Below are 17,083 nucleotides of genomic sequence, written 5' to 3'. Positions count from 1 at the left end.
CGCTACCACTGCTGAGCACAGACTGAACTGCACAACCGCGGGATACCTGTGGGTCTTACCTACCCCGTAGGTATCACAGAAAACAGTCCCGCACTCAATCAGTGGCGGGAAGGTGAGTGCGGTATAGCAAGTCAACCGGCAGCCCTGTTCACCTGAATCCTGTCGTGCATACACGTCAACCGGCAGATAAGGGTTAAAGAGTAAATATTTCATGCATTGATGAAAACTGTGATATCAATAAATTATGTGTTTACATTCTGGTTGTTCAAGGAAAACACTTTGAAAATACAAAAGATTTTCTAAATAAATGTTGGAAAATAAGAGAGAAGAAAATAAAGGAACTCGGCAACCAGAACAGTAACAAAAACGACATAAAGAGGGGCCGTTGAAAAGGCTATCCCGATCACATCATCGATCACATTCCCCGTCAAGAGAATTCCCCGTCACAACAATTTTCACCTTGGAGAATTCTACGTCAGTCATACATTATTACTGTATTATGCATAACGGATATTTATTTAATTGTCCTGGGACTGTCTGATTATGGGATTGTATACTATGCTGCTGCTTCTTCTCTACTGAGTTTGTATGCAAGTCGGAGATCGCATTCTCCAGTGACCTTGACTGGGTACAAGCGAGACAGGCACTGGTTTTAGGCTTAGGGTAGCTTCTTTGACAGCTGTTAGGCCATTTAGATTGGCTTTAAACTTTTGGGGGACTCATTTGGGTGGGTTTAGGACTTGGCTGGGGGGGAAACCCAAGGTTCAAAAATGTATCCCTATGCGCTCCGAGATACGATATCCCACCTAGCAATGGGTTTTACTTAACTAATTGCATTGTTAAACCAGAGTTTGCCTGTAACAGGGCGCCTTTGCTCTTGTAACCCACGTGATGACCAAACTCTAGTGTTGTGACTTATTCTGTGGCCTCCCATGCCTCACATGTTGCTGTAGTGCTGTGACTAACCTTGTGGCCCCTCAGTGCTCCATGCCCTAGTGCTCTGACTGCTGAATGATGAGGACATAAATGGTATTGTTACCCATGTGGTGCCCATCTCCCCTCCCAGTGCTGTGACTTTGCCTGTGGCCCCATGTGCCTCGCTTATATCTGTAATGCTGTGACTAACCCTGTGGCCCCTCAGTGCTATGTGCCCTGATGCTCTGACTACTGTACCCTAGTTCTTTGTGATGGCTGAGTTTGTGGCTTTTGTGGCAGTGCCCTGGCTGCTGCAGGTCCTTTTTCCATTGCATAGTCCTTGTTACTGTCTCCATGGCTCCTCCACCACCTGCCAAGAGGTGTCATGTCGTGTTCTCCATGGAGAAGATTGAAGTCATCGACAAGATGTAGCAAGGCTAGACTATCGCAAGACTGAGCCAACACTACGACATACCCTGGACTACATTGCAGGATCTGTGGAAGAACAAGGACTCCATCAAGATGTTCTTCCAGGATCAACCTGTCATGACTGTTTGACGGAATGAACGCAGGATGATGGCAAAGCCACACTGTAGTGAACTTGACCAGGCCTTTCTGAAGTTGTTCAGACAACAGCATGGCAGTACCATCATTGTCCATTCTGTCAAGTTGAAGGCTGCACCCACCAAGATCGCTGAGCAACTGGAAATTGCATATTTCAAGGCCTCTGAAGGTTGGCTGACATGGTTAAAACTTTGACATGGGTTCTCTAACAAAAGTACTTATGGTGGAGCTTTGGATGCTGACACAGAAGGAATAGAGGAGTTTCACACAGAGCTGAAAAATGTGAGTGATGCAGGTCTATGTCTCAATCAGGTTTATAATGTTGATGAAATTGGTCTCTTCTTCATGTGTGTCCCAATTTATACCTTGGCTGATGAGAAGGAGGAGTCGATACCTGGTTGTAAGGTGAGCAGACAGTGTGTCTATGCTTTGTGTTGTGCCAGTGCAACAGATCTGCATCATCTGAAACCTGTTGTAATGGGGCATGCTAAACAACCATGTTGTCTTCATGGTTGATGGATAGTCTCCCAGTGAGTTATTTACACACATACTGAAGGCTTGGTTAGCAGCCAAGATCTCTAAAGATTGGTTCTTTAGTCATGCCGTGAAGGAGATTACCTGTTATCAAACAGAGAGTCTTGGCCTTGCCCATGACCAAGTGAAGGCTCTGCTCCTTCTTGATAGTGCTCCTGCTCATCCTTCTGAGGAGTTGGTTGGAGACGGAGGTTGTATTAGGGTCATGTTCTTGCCCTTAAATTCAACCTCCATCTTGCAGCCGATGGACCAGGGTATTATTGTAGTAACGGAACAACTGTACCGGAAGAGGTTTATGGAAGATGTGGTGGTTGTGCTCGAGGGCAAGGAGTAGGCAGCCCAAGGCTAGGACAGTACAGGAGAGAGGACCTTGGCCAAGCTCAGGTTGTATTTCCACAAGTCTACAGTTTATAACTGGGCCCAGGCTTGGGGGAACTCATTGCGCTCACACTTGAGCATGGTTGGAACGAGGGTGAAGAGGTCATTGCTGACTTTGCTGGATTTGAATCTCAGGACTTCGTCCACTGGATAGAAGCAGCAGAACAGGTAACTGAGCACACCATCCACGATTAGTTGGAGGTGGACAAGGGAGACCCCTGGTATGAGACTATGTCCGACCAGATCCATGACCGCAGGGAGCACCGAGGATGCAGGGGAAGAGGAAGAGGATGATGACGATGAAGTGGCTGATATCCCCAGGCTCCAGTAGGTTCGTGATGTGGTGGACATCCTTCTCAACTACTGGAAGTATTCCATTCACCAGGCCATCTTTACTGATGCCATGGCCACCCACCTGCAAGAGGGCTATGAAAATGTTATAAAGCTGCAGTCTAGATGGATCAGCAGGCAGTCCATCATGTCCATTTTCTTTCTGGTGATGCCTGCCACTCCATCCCAGCCTTCGACCCCTCGCATTGTTCTCTGTCGCCCCTGCCCTCTACCTCTTCACTTCGACCTTGGTCACCCCAGCCTTTGACCTCCCTGCAACGGTCTCTGTCGCCTAAGCCTTTGATCTCCTCACATCCTCCTCTGTCACACCAGCCTTCCACCTCCTCACATTGGCCTCGTTCATCCCAGCCAGGCACCACCTCAGCCATTGCTTCGACACCTTGGCCAGCCACCTCTGGCACAGCACCATTGATGTGACAGTGAGGCAGCTCTGCCACGGCACCACCATCTCACCCATCAGCCACTTCATAGGTGGTGTCACTGCCCAAGTTTTTGCCTCAGTCAGAGGCCTTGCTAGATATGCACCTCACATCCTCTGCCACTCTGTCTTCAGTGCCTACCCCAGCACACTTGGCTGAGACAGAGCCTGAGGTTGTGAAGCTGGAGCAGTGTTTGTGGAAGCCATTGACCACTAGTCCGCATGGGATTAAGTGCAATTGTGTACTACTCTACCATCCATCCATGCAAACACTAGGTGAGTGCAGTATGATTATGATTATATTATGTACTGTATTAGTGTACCATATGTACTGTATCAATTCTGTATTGTATTTTATGTTTAATTTTAATCTTTTACTCATGGGTGATATTGTAGAAAAGTTTTCAAGATAGAAGATTAAGACAGACAGTGACACATTATCTAGCTTGACACTGAATAGATAGCCAGTTTGGGGTGTAATGTCTGGCATTTTGCAATGTCCGGCATGGGGGTCGGTTGAAATATACTGGATAATTAAGAATTTTCTGTACGGTAATATTTTATGTGGGTGTGCTATCCTGCGGTGTGTACCTGAAATAGGAGAAAAAACATTCATTGTTTCCTCTTCTGATATGCCTGTGGGTTATAAAGATTTCTGTGCAGTAGCATTAAAGTACATAGCTTTGACTCCATTACAAAAAAGAAAAAATAATAATCTATCTATCTATTGCCGGATTCCTTAATCCCTTATGGGGTGGCCACAAACAAATCGCCTCCACGTCGCCCTGTCCCCTGCTATTTCACTGCCCTGCTCCCAACTCACACCCCCTCTCTCATATACCGCTCCACTCCATCCCTCCATCTCATCCTCGGCCTCCCCCTCCCTCTCCCCCCCTCCACCTCACTCACATACACTCTCCTCATCAGTCTCTCACCCTCCATCCTCTCCACATGGCCAAACCACCTCAGTGCGTTCCTCCTGACGCTTCCTATCATATCCACATCCACACCACAACACTCCTTTATATTCTCATTTGTCACCCTGTCTTTCCATGTGACTCCACAGGCTCCTCTTAAACAACTCATTTCCATTGCTCTCACTCTTGACTTGTGTCCTTCCAACAACGTCCAAGCTTCATTTCCATTGTTAGAGTTGGTGTTACAATACTGTCATGTAGTAACTTTTTCACTTCCATGCTCACTTCCCTGTTTCTTATCACTGCTTTCAAGGAGCCAACAACCTTTCTTCCTTGTTGTACCCTTTCAAGCAATTCACCCTCCAAACTTACATCCTTACTCATCACACTCCCCAAGTACTTAAACATACTCACATTTTCCATTTCCTCACCATCCAGCCTCGCTGTACATTCACTGACTTCACCTCTCTCAAAGACGATCACTTTACTCTTCCCTACATTCACCTTTAGATTCCGTTTCTTACACACACTCCCAAACTCATCCACCAAGCCTTGCAGCTCCCCTTCATCTTCACTTAACACACAGTATCATCTGCAAACAACAGTACAGGGAGTTTCCAAACACTACCCTCTCACTAGGGCCACTCCAACATCCAATGCCCTACCTTGTATCTCTTTTATTACCCCATCCATGTACAGGTTGAACAGCCATAGAGACATGACACATCCCTGTTTCAACTCAACCTTCAGAGAGAAAAATTCACTCAGTTCACCACCCACACGCACTGCAGCCTTAGCATCATCATACATACTCTTCACAGCATTCGACGACTCCCCATCTACTCCAAATATTCATAATACTTTCCACAATCCTTGTCTATCCACCCTGTCATATGCTTTCTCCAAATCCATGAAAGACGCATACAAGTTCTGTCCCTTCTCTAGAAACTTTTCCACTAAATATCTAAAAATGGATATCTGATCTACACAACCTCTTCCCTTCCTAAAGCCTCCCTGTTCTTCTCCAAATAATTTCTCTGTTATTTCCCTAACTCTTTCAATAAGTATCCTACCATACACTTTTCCCATTACACTAAGAAGACAAATGCCCTATGATTACCACACACTTCTTTTTCCCCTTTTCCTTTCTACAAGGGAATAATTATACCTGACTTCCAATCCTCCGGGACTCTACTTTCCTCTCAGGCCAATCTGCATGTCTTCCACATCCATTCTACTACTATCTCTTCCCTGTGCTTTAGCATTTCACCACACACTCCATCAATTCCTGGGGCTCTCCCCAGTTTGACTTTCTTCATTGTTTCCACAACTTCTATCCTACTGGTTTCTTCCTGTCATCTCACCTCCCTCCTTCTCCCAGCCATTCCCCAGCCACTTATACCCGCATTACTTCCATTTTCTATGTTCAACAATTCCTTAAAGTGTTCTCTCCATCTGCTCACTTTTTCTCCCTTCTCCACTAGTAATCTACCATTTTTAGCTTTCACTCCCCTACTAACTTCACTGCCACCCTGTCTTACTCTCTTCACCTCTTTCCAGAACATTTTCTTACAGTCTCTCCACTTTACACTCAAATTCCTTCCAAATTCCTCATCCAGTGTCTTCTTACTCTCTCTTACTAATCTTTTCACCTCTCTCTTCCTTTCTACATATAACTCTCTCTTCCGCCTCTCAACTTCTTCCACACCCGTATTTCTCATCCATTCATTGTATGCTTTCTTCTTTTGTGCCACAGCCTGTCTCACCTCTTCATCCCACCATTCTGTTCCTTGCACCCCCCTCCGTCTTCTCATCATCCCACACACCACATCACATGCTGCACATATTTCTCCTGTGAATATCTTGCATGCACCTTCCATGTCCCCCATCTGCTCCAATTCATATTTAGTCAGTCGTTCCTCCACTTCTGTCTTATATTCTGCTTTTTTCTTAACCTCTTGTAACCTTTCCACTCTCCTTGCAACTACTCCTTCCTCCCGTCCTCCCCTTCTTCTATTTCTCCATCTTACTTGGATCTTGATTCTGGCTACCACCAAGTAGTGGTCAGAAAGTCCACCCCCCAAGCCTCTAAAAGCTCTTGCATCCATTACACATCTTCTCATCCTTTCATCCACACACACATAATCAATCATTGCCTTCCTTTCATTCAGTTCACCACTCACCCTTCTCATCACTCGCCATGTATACCTGTGGATCATTTTGTGCCTGAAGAGGGTATTGGCTATCACCAACCCCCTCCGGCACAAATGTCCACTAATGCACTGCCATTCTCATCTGTTTCAGCAGGCACACCCCACTCACCAACTACTCCATCCACCTTCACATTCCCTACTTTACCATTCATATCACCAATCAAAAATACTCTCTCATTCCTTCCAAACTTTCCCATGCACACTTCCACATTTGTTCAGAACTCTTCTCTCACTCTGCTTGCACGATCTTGTGTTGGTGCATACACGCACACAGTCGCCCACATTTGTATTCCAACTTTCAGTCTTACCCACACAATCATTAAGCCTGCTGATCCATACTCTCTTATGTTCTTCTTCCATCTTTTACTCACAACAATTCACACTCTTTCTTTTGCCCTCTCATTCTCACCTACTTCTGCACGTATACCCCATCCATACTCCCATTCTCTCACACTCTCTCCTCTCCATTTAGTTTCATTTACTCCACATACATCCACTTTAGCACTCTCGAGCACCTGGACAATCTCTTTCTCTTTCACCTCATCATTCGCACCCCTTACATTCCATGTCGCGATCCGTATCATGTCCTTTGTCCAGTCCTTGTTCGTCATCTTTTGGTCAGTCCTTGTCCGAGGCTTCTTGTTCGTCTTTTTAGTTAGTTGTTTTCCGGGGAGGGGCACTAACCCTCCCCCAACCCTTTTAATCACCTCATACGACAAGCAGGGATACTGGGGTAGTATTCTTGATAACCCCCCCTACCCCCAGGATGGGTGATAATAATAATCATCATCATCATCATCATCATCATCATCTGGACCTCCTATCCCACCCTAGGACAGGGGGAGGAGTAGAAGTGTCCAGACAGCCCAAGTTTGCCCAATCCAATGGGCCACACTTCCTTTCATTCATCATTCAAAGCAGACAGAATCCTGGCTTTATCTGATACACCAAAAAGATTCACCACATTCCGTTGCTTCAATAAACGTATCCTATAGAGTCAGTGTGGATGCTGTCACATCAGAAAGGGGCGCCAAGTCCCTGAGCATGCACTTCTTCTCACAACATTCATCCAGCCAGCTTGATCTCTTGTCAGTCCCCTAGCCTCACTGGCTTCCATACCTCTCTTCCTCGCACACACATCCACCATATCCCTCTACCTTTTCCTTGGCCTACCTTGCCTTCTCCCTCCTTCAGATTCGCTCAGATATACCTTTCTCACCACCCTATTGTTATCCTTTCTCTCCACATGACCATACCATTTCAGTACACTCTCTTTGCTTCTGGTGTCCACAGACTTCCTCACTCCACATCTTTCATGAATCACATTGTTTCGTATCCTATCCACGCTTTGTACTCCACATACATTCCTCAGCAGTCCCATCTCCACTGCTCTCACACTTGGCTTTTCATTTTCATGCCACACCATAGTCTCAAATCAATAAGTTAAAGTTGGCATTAACACTTCTTCATTTAGGCCTCATGGAGTTGCAACACTCAAGCCTCTGTTTCTTATCAGGGGCTTCATTGCACCAGCTACTTTCTTTCCTTGTGTCACACTGCTTTCCACTTCTTTTGCATATTTTCCTCTCTTTTCCATCACTGTACCTGGGCATTTGAACTCTCTCTCCAATACCAGTCTCTCTCTGTTCACTGTAACATCACACTGGGATTCACCTTCTCTCTCAGTAACCATTACTTTACTCTTCTCTACATTTACTCTCAATGCCTCATGCTCACAGACATCAGCAAAACTCTGCACTAGTCTACCAAGTTCATGTACAGTATTTGTAAGTAGTACTGCATCATCAGCATAAAACAAATTTGAGCCATTCCATCCATCACCATTATCATTACCTATGGCATCCCCCTCTCCACTACCTGCATTTTTACATCTCTCATCACCCAGTCCATATATAAACTGTATTGAATGATCATTGGGACATCACACAATCTTGTCACATGGCCACACCGATCGTTAACCATTCACTTAGATGTCTATTTACCCTTACACATACCTCACAACCATCTTAAAATCTCCTGATGGCACGTAGCAGCTTACCATCTATACCATTCATGCACAGAACCTTCCACAATCCTTCTCTGTCTACTTTGTTGTATGCATATTCCAGATCCATGAATGCCATAAACACCTTATAGTCCTTCTTACAAGCCTTCTCCACTATCTGTCTCACTGCAGAGATTTGATCCACACATCCTTTGCCACTCCTAAAGCCACCCAGTTCATCACTCACTGGGACTTCTGATATCTCTCTTACTTTCTATCTAATAATTCTTCCATATTCCTTCCCTACCACACTCAATAAACTTATGCCAAGATAATTCTTGCACCCACGTCGCTCACCTTTATTTTTGTAGAGGGTTACAATCACAGCCTTTGTCCACTATACTGGCACAGTTGCACTCATCCATACCTTCTTACGTATCTCCAACAAGCACTTCATTCTGCTCCCTACACTACACTTAATCATCTCTGCATACACCTCATCAACCCCAGCTGCTTTCCCATTTTTCAGCCACATCACAGTGCACTTCACCTGTGCGAGTATCACATTTCCTGGCACTGTATTCCCTCTCTGCACACCCTCAGAACCAGTCATGTGTACAGCTGCTCTGCTCTCTCTATTCCCATTCTTTATCAGACTTTAAGAATATTCTTTCCATCTGATCCTTATTTCATCTCCATGGGTTAATAATCTACCACTTACATCCTTCACACTCTCACATTTCTTTCTGCTGTCACTTTTACATTTCTCTTTCTTTATCCAGAATAACTTCTTATTTTCAGAGTAGTTAGCATTCATTTTTCTTCCTATCATTTACCTCCTCCTTTTTCCTCCTCATTAGTCTTTTTACATGCTTCTTGCTCTCAATATATTAAGTTCATATTTCAGTTGAACTCCTGTCCTGTCACCACTCCTGTCTCATCTTCCTCTTTTCCTCAACTGCTCTGTTAACCTTTTTGTCTCATCATGCCGTATCTTTTTTCTTTGTTGTTACGTTTGCCACACCACATGCCGTTTTAGCATTCCTAACTAAGCAGTTCCTATATACATTCCACAGGCTGTCCTGATCCATTTCATTCCATTTCATTGATTCTGACTCCTCCCCTACATTGGTCCAGTATTCATCTGCTGTTTCTTTGATCATCAGCTTCTCGACTTTCCGTCTTTTTCCGTGATTGCTCCAATCTCTCCTGGTCCACCTTACTCCTCTCAGCTTGATCTTGCATACCACAATCATATTTTTTTTCTTATTATTATTATTATTTTTTTTTTGTGTCTGACTCTGGGCATAGGCTTCACAGCCTGCTATCAAGGCCCAGCAGTCCTCCTACATATCATATACCTCCACATGTCACCACTTCGGTGCTAACATCCACCATCCACTGAAAACATGCTTGGGCTGTCTCATACAGGACTGGTGTATTGGTATTAGCAGGGGTATTTTTATGACATGTCGGCGGGGCTTCTGGTAGATCAGTAAAGCCTGATTTAATGAAATTCAAATCCTTAAACTGTTCCCTGCCTCAGCGGGGATTTGAACCTGGGTCCGTTAGGACTGCAGGCCACTTCTCTACCGATTGAGACACCACCTCCCCCACATCGTCCTCTCACAGCCTTCATATCAGCAACCATTCCCAGCATTGACTTCTCTATGGGCATGTAATCAATCAGGCTCCTTTCAGCACAAGCCCCGTTTCTTCTATACCATGTACTGTATATTCATGTGCATCTTTGTGTTTGAAATGTGAGTTACAAATGCACAACCTCCTTTTATGACACATATCCTTCAGTTGCTTCCCATTATCATTTTCTCCTGGTACTCCAATGCAACCCATTATGTCATCCTCAGGACCAGTGCTTACTCTTCCATTCATATCGCCCATTATGATCACTTTATAGCTCCCGGGCATTTTTCCCACTACTTCATCCAGCTCATCCCAAAACCTGTCTTTCTCTCCCTTGCTCCTGTCATCACATGGTGCATACGCTACAATCACCTCCAGTTTCACCATCTCAGACTTGAACGTAACATACATACATCTCGAGCTGACACATTTATGATCTCTCATTCCATTCTGCCACACTTAATTCATGAAGAAAGCAACTCCTTCCTTGCATCTTCCTCGCCCATTCATGCTTGATCTTATACATTTTACACCCTCCCACTCCACTTCATATTGTTTCATCTTTGATTCACACAGTGCCATCACAGCATATCTTGCACTATTAAACACATTCACCACTTCCACCCTTCACACCTTTCACATTTCACATGGCCATGCGAATCTGCCCACTTGGTTGGGGCTCTCCGAGGCTTTCTGAAACATTTGCCATGATTTAGTGATTGTAGATAGGGGAATCTGAGAGTCACGTAACCTGGCCAAAAAACCTTGGTTATATAGTTACCACCCAGCATTGTAAATGGTTTCTTGGGTACAGGAAACCATTTGGCCTGTCACTCAGTGTAGAGACCGTAAGTCATCCCTGCATTGAGAGAGTTGTTGTTGGGGATCCCCGTCTGTCATTAATAATAATAACAATATAACAGTTACAGAGATGCAGAGATGTGGCATTTTGATAGTTGAAGAAATTTGGTGTATTTTTCTCCATTTTTAATTTTTGTTGCTTAGCTTGGTATGCAGCTAGGTGCCTAAAATAGAGCTGATCGAGTCCACCTAGCTAGGCTCAGATCATTATACCACCCAGCCCTCCTTGGTTACCAGCTTCGATTTGGGTCTAATGTAATCACAGATGACATGCCCTGCTCGCAATGGAGGCCCACTCAATAAAACATGTTTATTAGAGCACTGCACACCACTTGCCACACTAAGATGCAGACACAACACCAGCAGTGTAAGGAACCTATGGGACATCCCCATAGGGGCAGTTACTCACATACAGTTGGTGGATTTTTTCAGCCAGGCGACTAGGGTTAGCGGTAACAAGAGCCAGGACAACTACTCTCACTTGACAAAGATCTCACACTCCTCAGATTCTTCTCAGGTCTATGTATGGTCAGTTGTAGTCAGATTGTAGGGTTTGTGTAATCAGAAACCAAGGAGACTCATTCCTACCTCATAACAAAGGCTCATTGGAATTCATTCTACCATCTTTCTATATTCAAATGCCATAATCCTGAAAGGAGTGGCCATTTGACTCTGAGTTGGTTGTTTTACAGGGAGGAACACTAACCCTGCACCAACCTACCTGTTGACACGTAGGGAACACGAATGGGTTGGTTATATGGTTACTACACAGCATTGTAAATGGTTTCCAGGTTTCCAGGAAACCATTAGGCTTGTCACATAATGTAAAACCACCTGGAAAGGAAAGAAGAAGAATAAAAAGTGACAGGAAAGGTGGGAGACATGGGAAGAAAGGAGAGCAGAGACAGAAAAAGGATGATAAAGGTGAAGGAAGAAGTAGGCAGCACTACATCAGGTGAGTGGGTGATGATTGTCATCACCTACCATTAAACCATGATTTAGTATTTAAGTTGTGTGAGTAGGAAGATTCTGTCTGGTGAAAATATACCAACTGTGACAATCATTTTTTGGCAGGAGCTGATATAAAAAATGTGGTGAACCAGGCAGCTCTGAGGGCAGCAGCAGACCTGGTGGACTCTGTGTCAATGAAACACCTTGAGGCAGCCAGGGATAAAGTCCTTATGGGTGAGTTTAGTGCTTGAGTCTGGTGATGTAATTTTTAGTTTATTCATATTAACTTTAGGCCATTTTATTAAGGTTAGGACAGACTCATCATACTGGATGAGTTAGATGTAGCTGTATTCAGCTCCTTCAAGTATCTTATTGTATCATATCATTTATAAAGACTGAACAAAATAATTTAATGGAGCCATCTGGTGGCAGGAAAAAAAAAGAAAAAAAAAAGACATGATTAAGGATGTTAAGATTTTGTTGTATGCAGAGGTCAGTTTTTAATCCATAATGATAACTAAAGACTCACATCATGTTTGGTGTATTTTGAAAGTATCCTGTGGTTCTTTAGGTGGCTCTGTACTTAATGGCAAGCCAAGTAGATTCTTTTACTTCAGGAAACCATTGAATACATTGGATGGTCACCATATAGCCAGCAAATAGACACTGTCATGAGTCGGCGCGATTAAGTATTTGAATAAACTCGTGACATTAACTTTGGTGGGAAACCGCAAATTCTAGTGGAATCCCAGTATTTATCGCTTAGTTTAACCGCCACGTATTCACCCGATCGGGAGTGTTTTCAGAACAATTTTTCACTGTGTTATAAATGATCGTCTTTGTGCGCGACTTTAGCACCTCCGCTGAGTACTTTGTTATGGGTGTGTTTCGCTCATTCTAACCGTTAGCAACTGCGGCTCGACACTTGCCACTCTCTCACGATTTGAAGTCAGTCAAGATTTGTGCACCATGGAAGCAGGTACCGTAGTGTGTGTGGCAGTGTCCTTCCTCAGCAACGATACCCAGTTCCCGCTGCCGCCATTGAATTCCAGAGACTCAGCGTGTGCAGTGTCCTTCCTCAGTAACGACACCCAGTCTTCCGCTTTGTCCACTTTTCTGACCAGTATTTCTTTTTGTTTTTTTCCTAGGTTTAAGAGTTTACCTTTTGAGTGAGCGAGTGAGTGCGATCTCCTTATTTGAATTCATCGTGAGACTCATGTAACATAAATTTATTTTATTGTAATCAATAAATTAACAGTTTTTTTTTTTTGAGCTTAATTTAATGTAAACTCATGTTTTATTTTCCATATTAAGCTTATTTCACTTATAGCTCCTAGTTTGCATAAACGCTTTGCTATTCATAACTGGTACTTAGGCCAGTCCTTTTGTATTAAGCTTAAAATCCGTTGTGCAACCAGGAGTTAATGCATCAGCAAGAATCTGTTATCATTAATAGCATTAGTTATTGATTGTCAGGGGTGGAGTCACTTTCTCCAGTGGCCAACAGTACTAATAAACAGCATTTGTGAGTAATTAGTCTCTGCTGTGTACTGTTGAGAAAATTTATAAATTCTCGTCCTTAGAGAATTGGTGAAGTAAGCCACATAAAGTAATCATTGCTTGATTTTCACAAGACAGTTCATTGTCCTGTTCTTAAGTATTACTGAATAATATTCTTTAATATTGTTTACTTTTTAAAAACCCCATGACAGACACCAAGAGTTTTAATGAATTGAAATGCTCCAGCTGGATGTGGATCATAACAGTCAGCTTCAGAGGGGTGTTTGATGTCTGTTGCTTATGTAATGCCACTCAGGGGTGAGTGGCTGGTCGCCTACCCCTATACTTCAGATGAGGCAATAAAGGATGTGATGATGGATGGATTACATCACTTGCCGTTCACATGAGCACTAATTTCTGCTCAAGGGTGCCCCCCTTCCTACCCCTGTGTACTCATGGAAGAGGGGAGCGGGGATGAAACGAGCTCTGCCTGCCCTCTCCCCCAGTCCCCATGCGTTCCCCCAACCCCTGACCTGTCATTCTCAACTGGCAGTAGTATCTCAAACTGACCTCATACTTAAAACTCTTAAACTAACAAACTTAAAACACAGAGGATGTGTTGTTGATCAACAGCACATTCCTGTCTGGCCAAGCAGACCCATCCGACCAAAGGCAAGCAACTGCTCATGCAGAGTTGCTCATGTGAACGGCTCCTGTGCAGTGAACTGATGTTCCCTTGTGGTTGTCAGTGTTCCACCACAGTGAGGTGCAGGGGGAAGTGTGGAAGTTTGGTTTCTGGAAGGATGCTGAGTTTGCATCTCCACTCAGTTTGTAGGGTCACCGCAGCAGGTTTCACATGACTCCTTTATTTGGTTGTATGCTTACCACACAGCATTGTAAATGGTTTCCTGGGTTGCAAGAAAATATTAAGCCTGTCACTCAGTGTAAAGCCACCTGAGGTGGAAAGAAGAGTATAAAAAGTGACAGGAAGGAAAACAAGAAATAGTCAGGAGGGCAGACACAGTACAGAAAGATAAGAGGTTGATGGAAGAAATAGGCAGCACTGCATCAAGTGAGTGGATCATGGTTGCCACCACCTACCACCACATAGTAGAATTTGTAAAAAAATGTATGTTATCAGTACACTGCAGCAAGAAATTACAGTAAAACCTTGATTACCTGCCCACATGTGGGGGCAGGAGGCCAGCAGATATCCAAAAGATCAGTAAATGGTAAATAAAGTCTGGGAATGAAACATTTTAAATGACCTATCCCTAACCTCTCATTTAAATCCCTCTATTAATTTTTTTTCATTTTGCCATTCATATGTCAATAGTATTTGCTTTAAAACATTTACCACTGTAGTAAAAAATATGAATCAGCACAGAGACATAGGAAAAGTCAAAGAACATAATACTGTACTCTAGTAACAAAACCTTTATTACTGAAGTTCAGCACATAAGGAGTATCCAAAAGCCTGAGAAATGTATAAAATGGTGTTTATAATACCATAATCCTTCCATGAGTGCATGCACAGTAGAACAACTGTGCTGTAGTTTTATGTACAGAATCATTTATCTAAATCACTTTTGTCAGCTGACAAGACAAGTGGATCATTGCCGTGGTCATCCGAAGCATCAGCTGGGGAGGGGGAGGGTTAAGGGTTAGGTGAGGCAGAAAGCCTAGTCTTGCCTGACGATGGTGTTTTAGAGGGCACAGATTTCAAGAAAGTATCAGTCTTCATCTTTTTTTTATATCTGATACCATACTGCCTTTTTTTAATCAACTTTCTCCATCCAGGTGAGTGTTCATAGTGCAGATGGAAGGCAGGATCATTGCTGTAATCAGTGTGTCCAATTATACTGTTGATCCAGTCATTTCAGACAGCTTTTCACCTTTAAAGTCCAAGCAAGTATCGCAAGTGAACCAAGCAGAAGAGCGATTATAATAGTGCACTGGTAATTAATGCGTCATCCTTTAACACTCTAGGTTGCCTCAAATTCCCTACCACGGCAGGTTTCAAGCAGTGTGAGCTGTCAGTGTTATCACAATATAATGCAGACACTCTCTGTTTATTCAGCATCTGACCAGATTGGGTAGATTTCTTTTTTGCTTGTGTATTCATTGGCATTACTTTCTGTAATAACCTGGTTTTAACTGTGTATCAGAGTAGAAAACTTTCAAGTTTGGTATACTGAATGAGCTTGTTCAGTTTCTTGCTGTACTGTATTGGTACACACACACACACACACACACGAGCAGCCGGAGAGAGAGGTCGTCCCAGGCATCGCTCCTAACCTTGAGTAGTTTCAGGAATTTTGTCTGTCCTGTCTCCTAGGGTCTTTCTTTAAATTTAAAATAATGAAAGTTGGTAGACTACCAAAAATGTAAAGATTTGTTGGCAATAGTATACATGAATGTTTGTGGCTTATTCGGTAACAGCTGTTTAGGTACTTTACCGGTACGTTAAAGATGGCCGAAAATGTAAACAATGAGGGAATGGAATTTCAAGGATTTGATGCTAATACTAATGTCATGGACCTGGTGAAAACATTAATTATGAGGATTAGTGAACTCGAAAAAAAAGTAGAGAATCTAGTGATAAAGGATGTGTCAGGAAATACGGAAACCACCATACAGAGTCTAATCCAGTCCAACGAAACAGCCAATGAAGAGATTAAGAATTTGAAGAGGAGAATGTTGAACTGAGGAGGAAACTTGAAGAGAGTACTAATAAAACGGAGAAGGTGAGTAATGTACTAGAAGAACACAAGGCAAAGTGGGCACACGTAGAAGAAGAACAGAAAGAAGTGGTCAGCTTAAGAGAGATCATCCAGGAAGAAAGGGAAATGAACAAGAAAGAAATGGAAGAAATGTAGTGAAAATACTGAAGAAAAAAGAGAAAATAGTGAGAGAAACTGTAGAAAGGAACAGATGTGTGGTAGTATTTGGAAACAGGGAAGAGGAGGAAAAGGTTAGGTTCGCAAGACTCGAGAAAGACACGAACATGGTGAGAGGAATATTAGGCAAGATTGACCCCGAGGGAGACAAGTGGGTAAAAGAAATTGAGGAAGTAAGGAGGAAAGGGCAGTATAAGAAAGGGGATGAAAGACCCATGAGAGTAAAGTTTTCATTAGAAAGTGTAGTAAATGGCATACTTAAAGTGACCTGGAAACTAAGTAAAGAGGCAGGGATGAAAAATGTTATAATAAGAAAATATCTGAATGAAGAAGAAGTTTTAAAATCTTTGAAGGAACAAGGAAAGGAAAAAAAATGACTGGAGGACAGAGGAAGAACGTAATACTTTTTTTGGAGAGTATTGGATATGAAAGTAAGGAAATGGTATTTAAGTAAATAGAAGTGAAGGAAACTAGGGGGGATGGTTGTTGAAAGATCAGAAGTTGAAGAAGTGGTACGGACAGAGAGTAGGAGAGAAGAGGGTATTAATAATGTCAAAAATAATTTGAAGGTGATATATACTAATGTTGATGGTTTCATATCGACAAGGATCGAAATTAATGATTTCTTGAGAGAACATGAACCTGATGTCATGTGCCTTGTAGAGACCAAATTAAGAGAAGATACTGATGTTCATTTGGGAGATGGTAAATACAAACTGTGGAGAAAAGACAGGAAAGAAAAAAAGGGAGGAGGAGTGATGATAGCAGTGAAGAACAACATAATTGTAGATACTGTGGAAATGGGAGAAGGCAGGGCTGAAGTGATATATATGAAATTAGAAACTGGAGAGAATGTTAAGAGAGATATGGCGGTAGTGTATGTTCCCCCAAAGACGAGAGCATGGAAGGATGACGAATACCATGAGATGTTA

At 43.1% G+C, this 17,083-nt stretch overlaps 1 protein-coding gene across 1 annotated transcript in view; it reads left to right on the top strand.

Annotated features, from left to right (window-relative positions):
• YME1L (ATP-dependent zinc metalloprotease YME1L) overlaps nt 1–17,083 on the top strand; it is a 757,090-nt gene that overhangs the window by 459,309 nt on the left and 280,698 nt on the right. Inside the window, exon 11 of the mRNA XM_080280511.1 lies at nt 11,875–11,985. Coding sequence (XP_080136637.1) covers nt 11,875–11,985 — 111 coding nt within the window. The remainder of the gene's footprint in view (nt 1–11,874; nt 11,986–17,083) is intronic.

This window comes from Coenobita brevimanus, chromosome 85 (genome assembly GCF_032717465.1).
Source record: "Coenobita brevimanus isolate Jiangsu-jjx chromosome 85, ASM3271746v2, whole genome shotgun sequence".
NCBI classification, from domain to species: Eukaryota; Metazoa; Arthropoda; class Malacostraca; order Decapoda; family Coenobitidae; genus Coenobita; species Coenobita brevimanus.
This window is presented reverse-complemented; position numbering and strand designations above follow the sequence as displayed.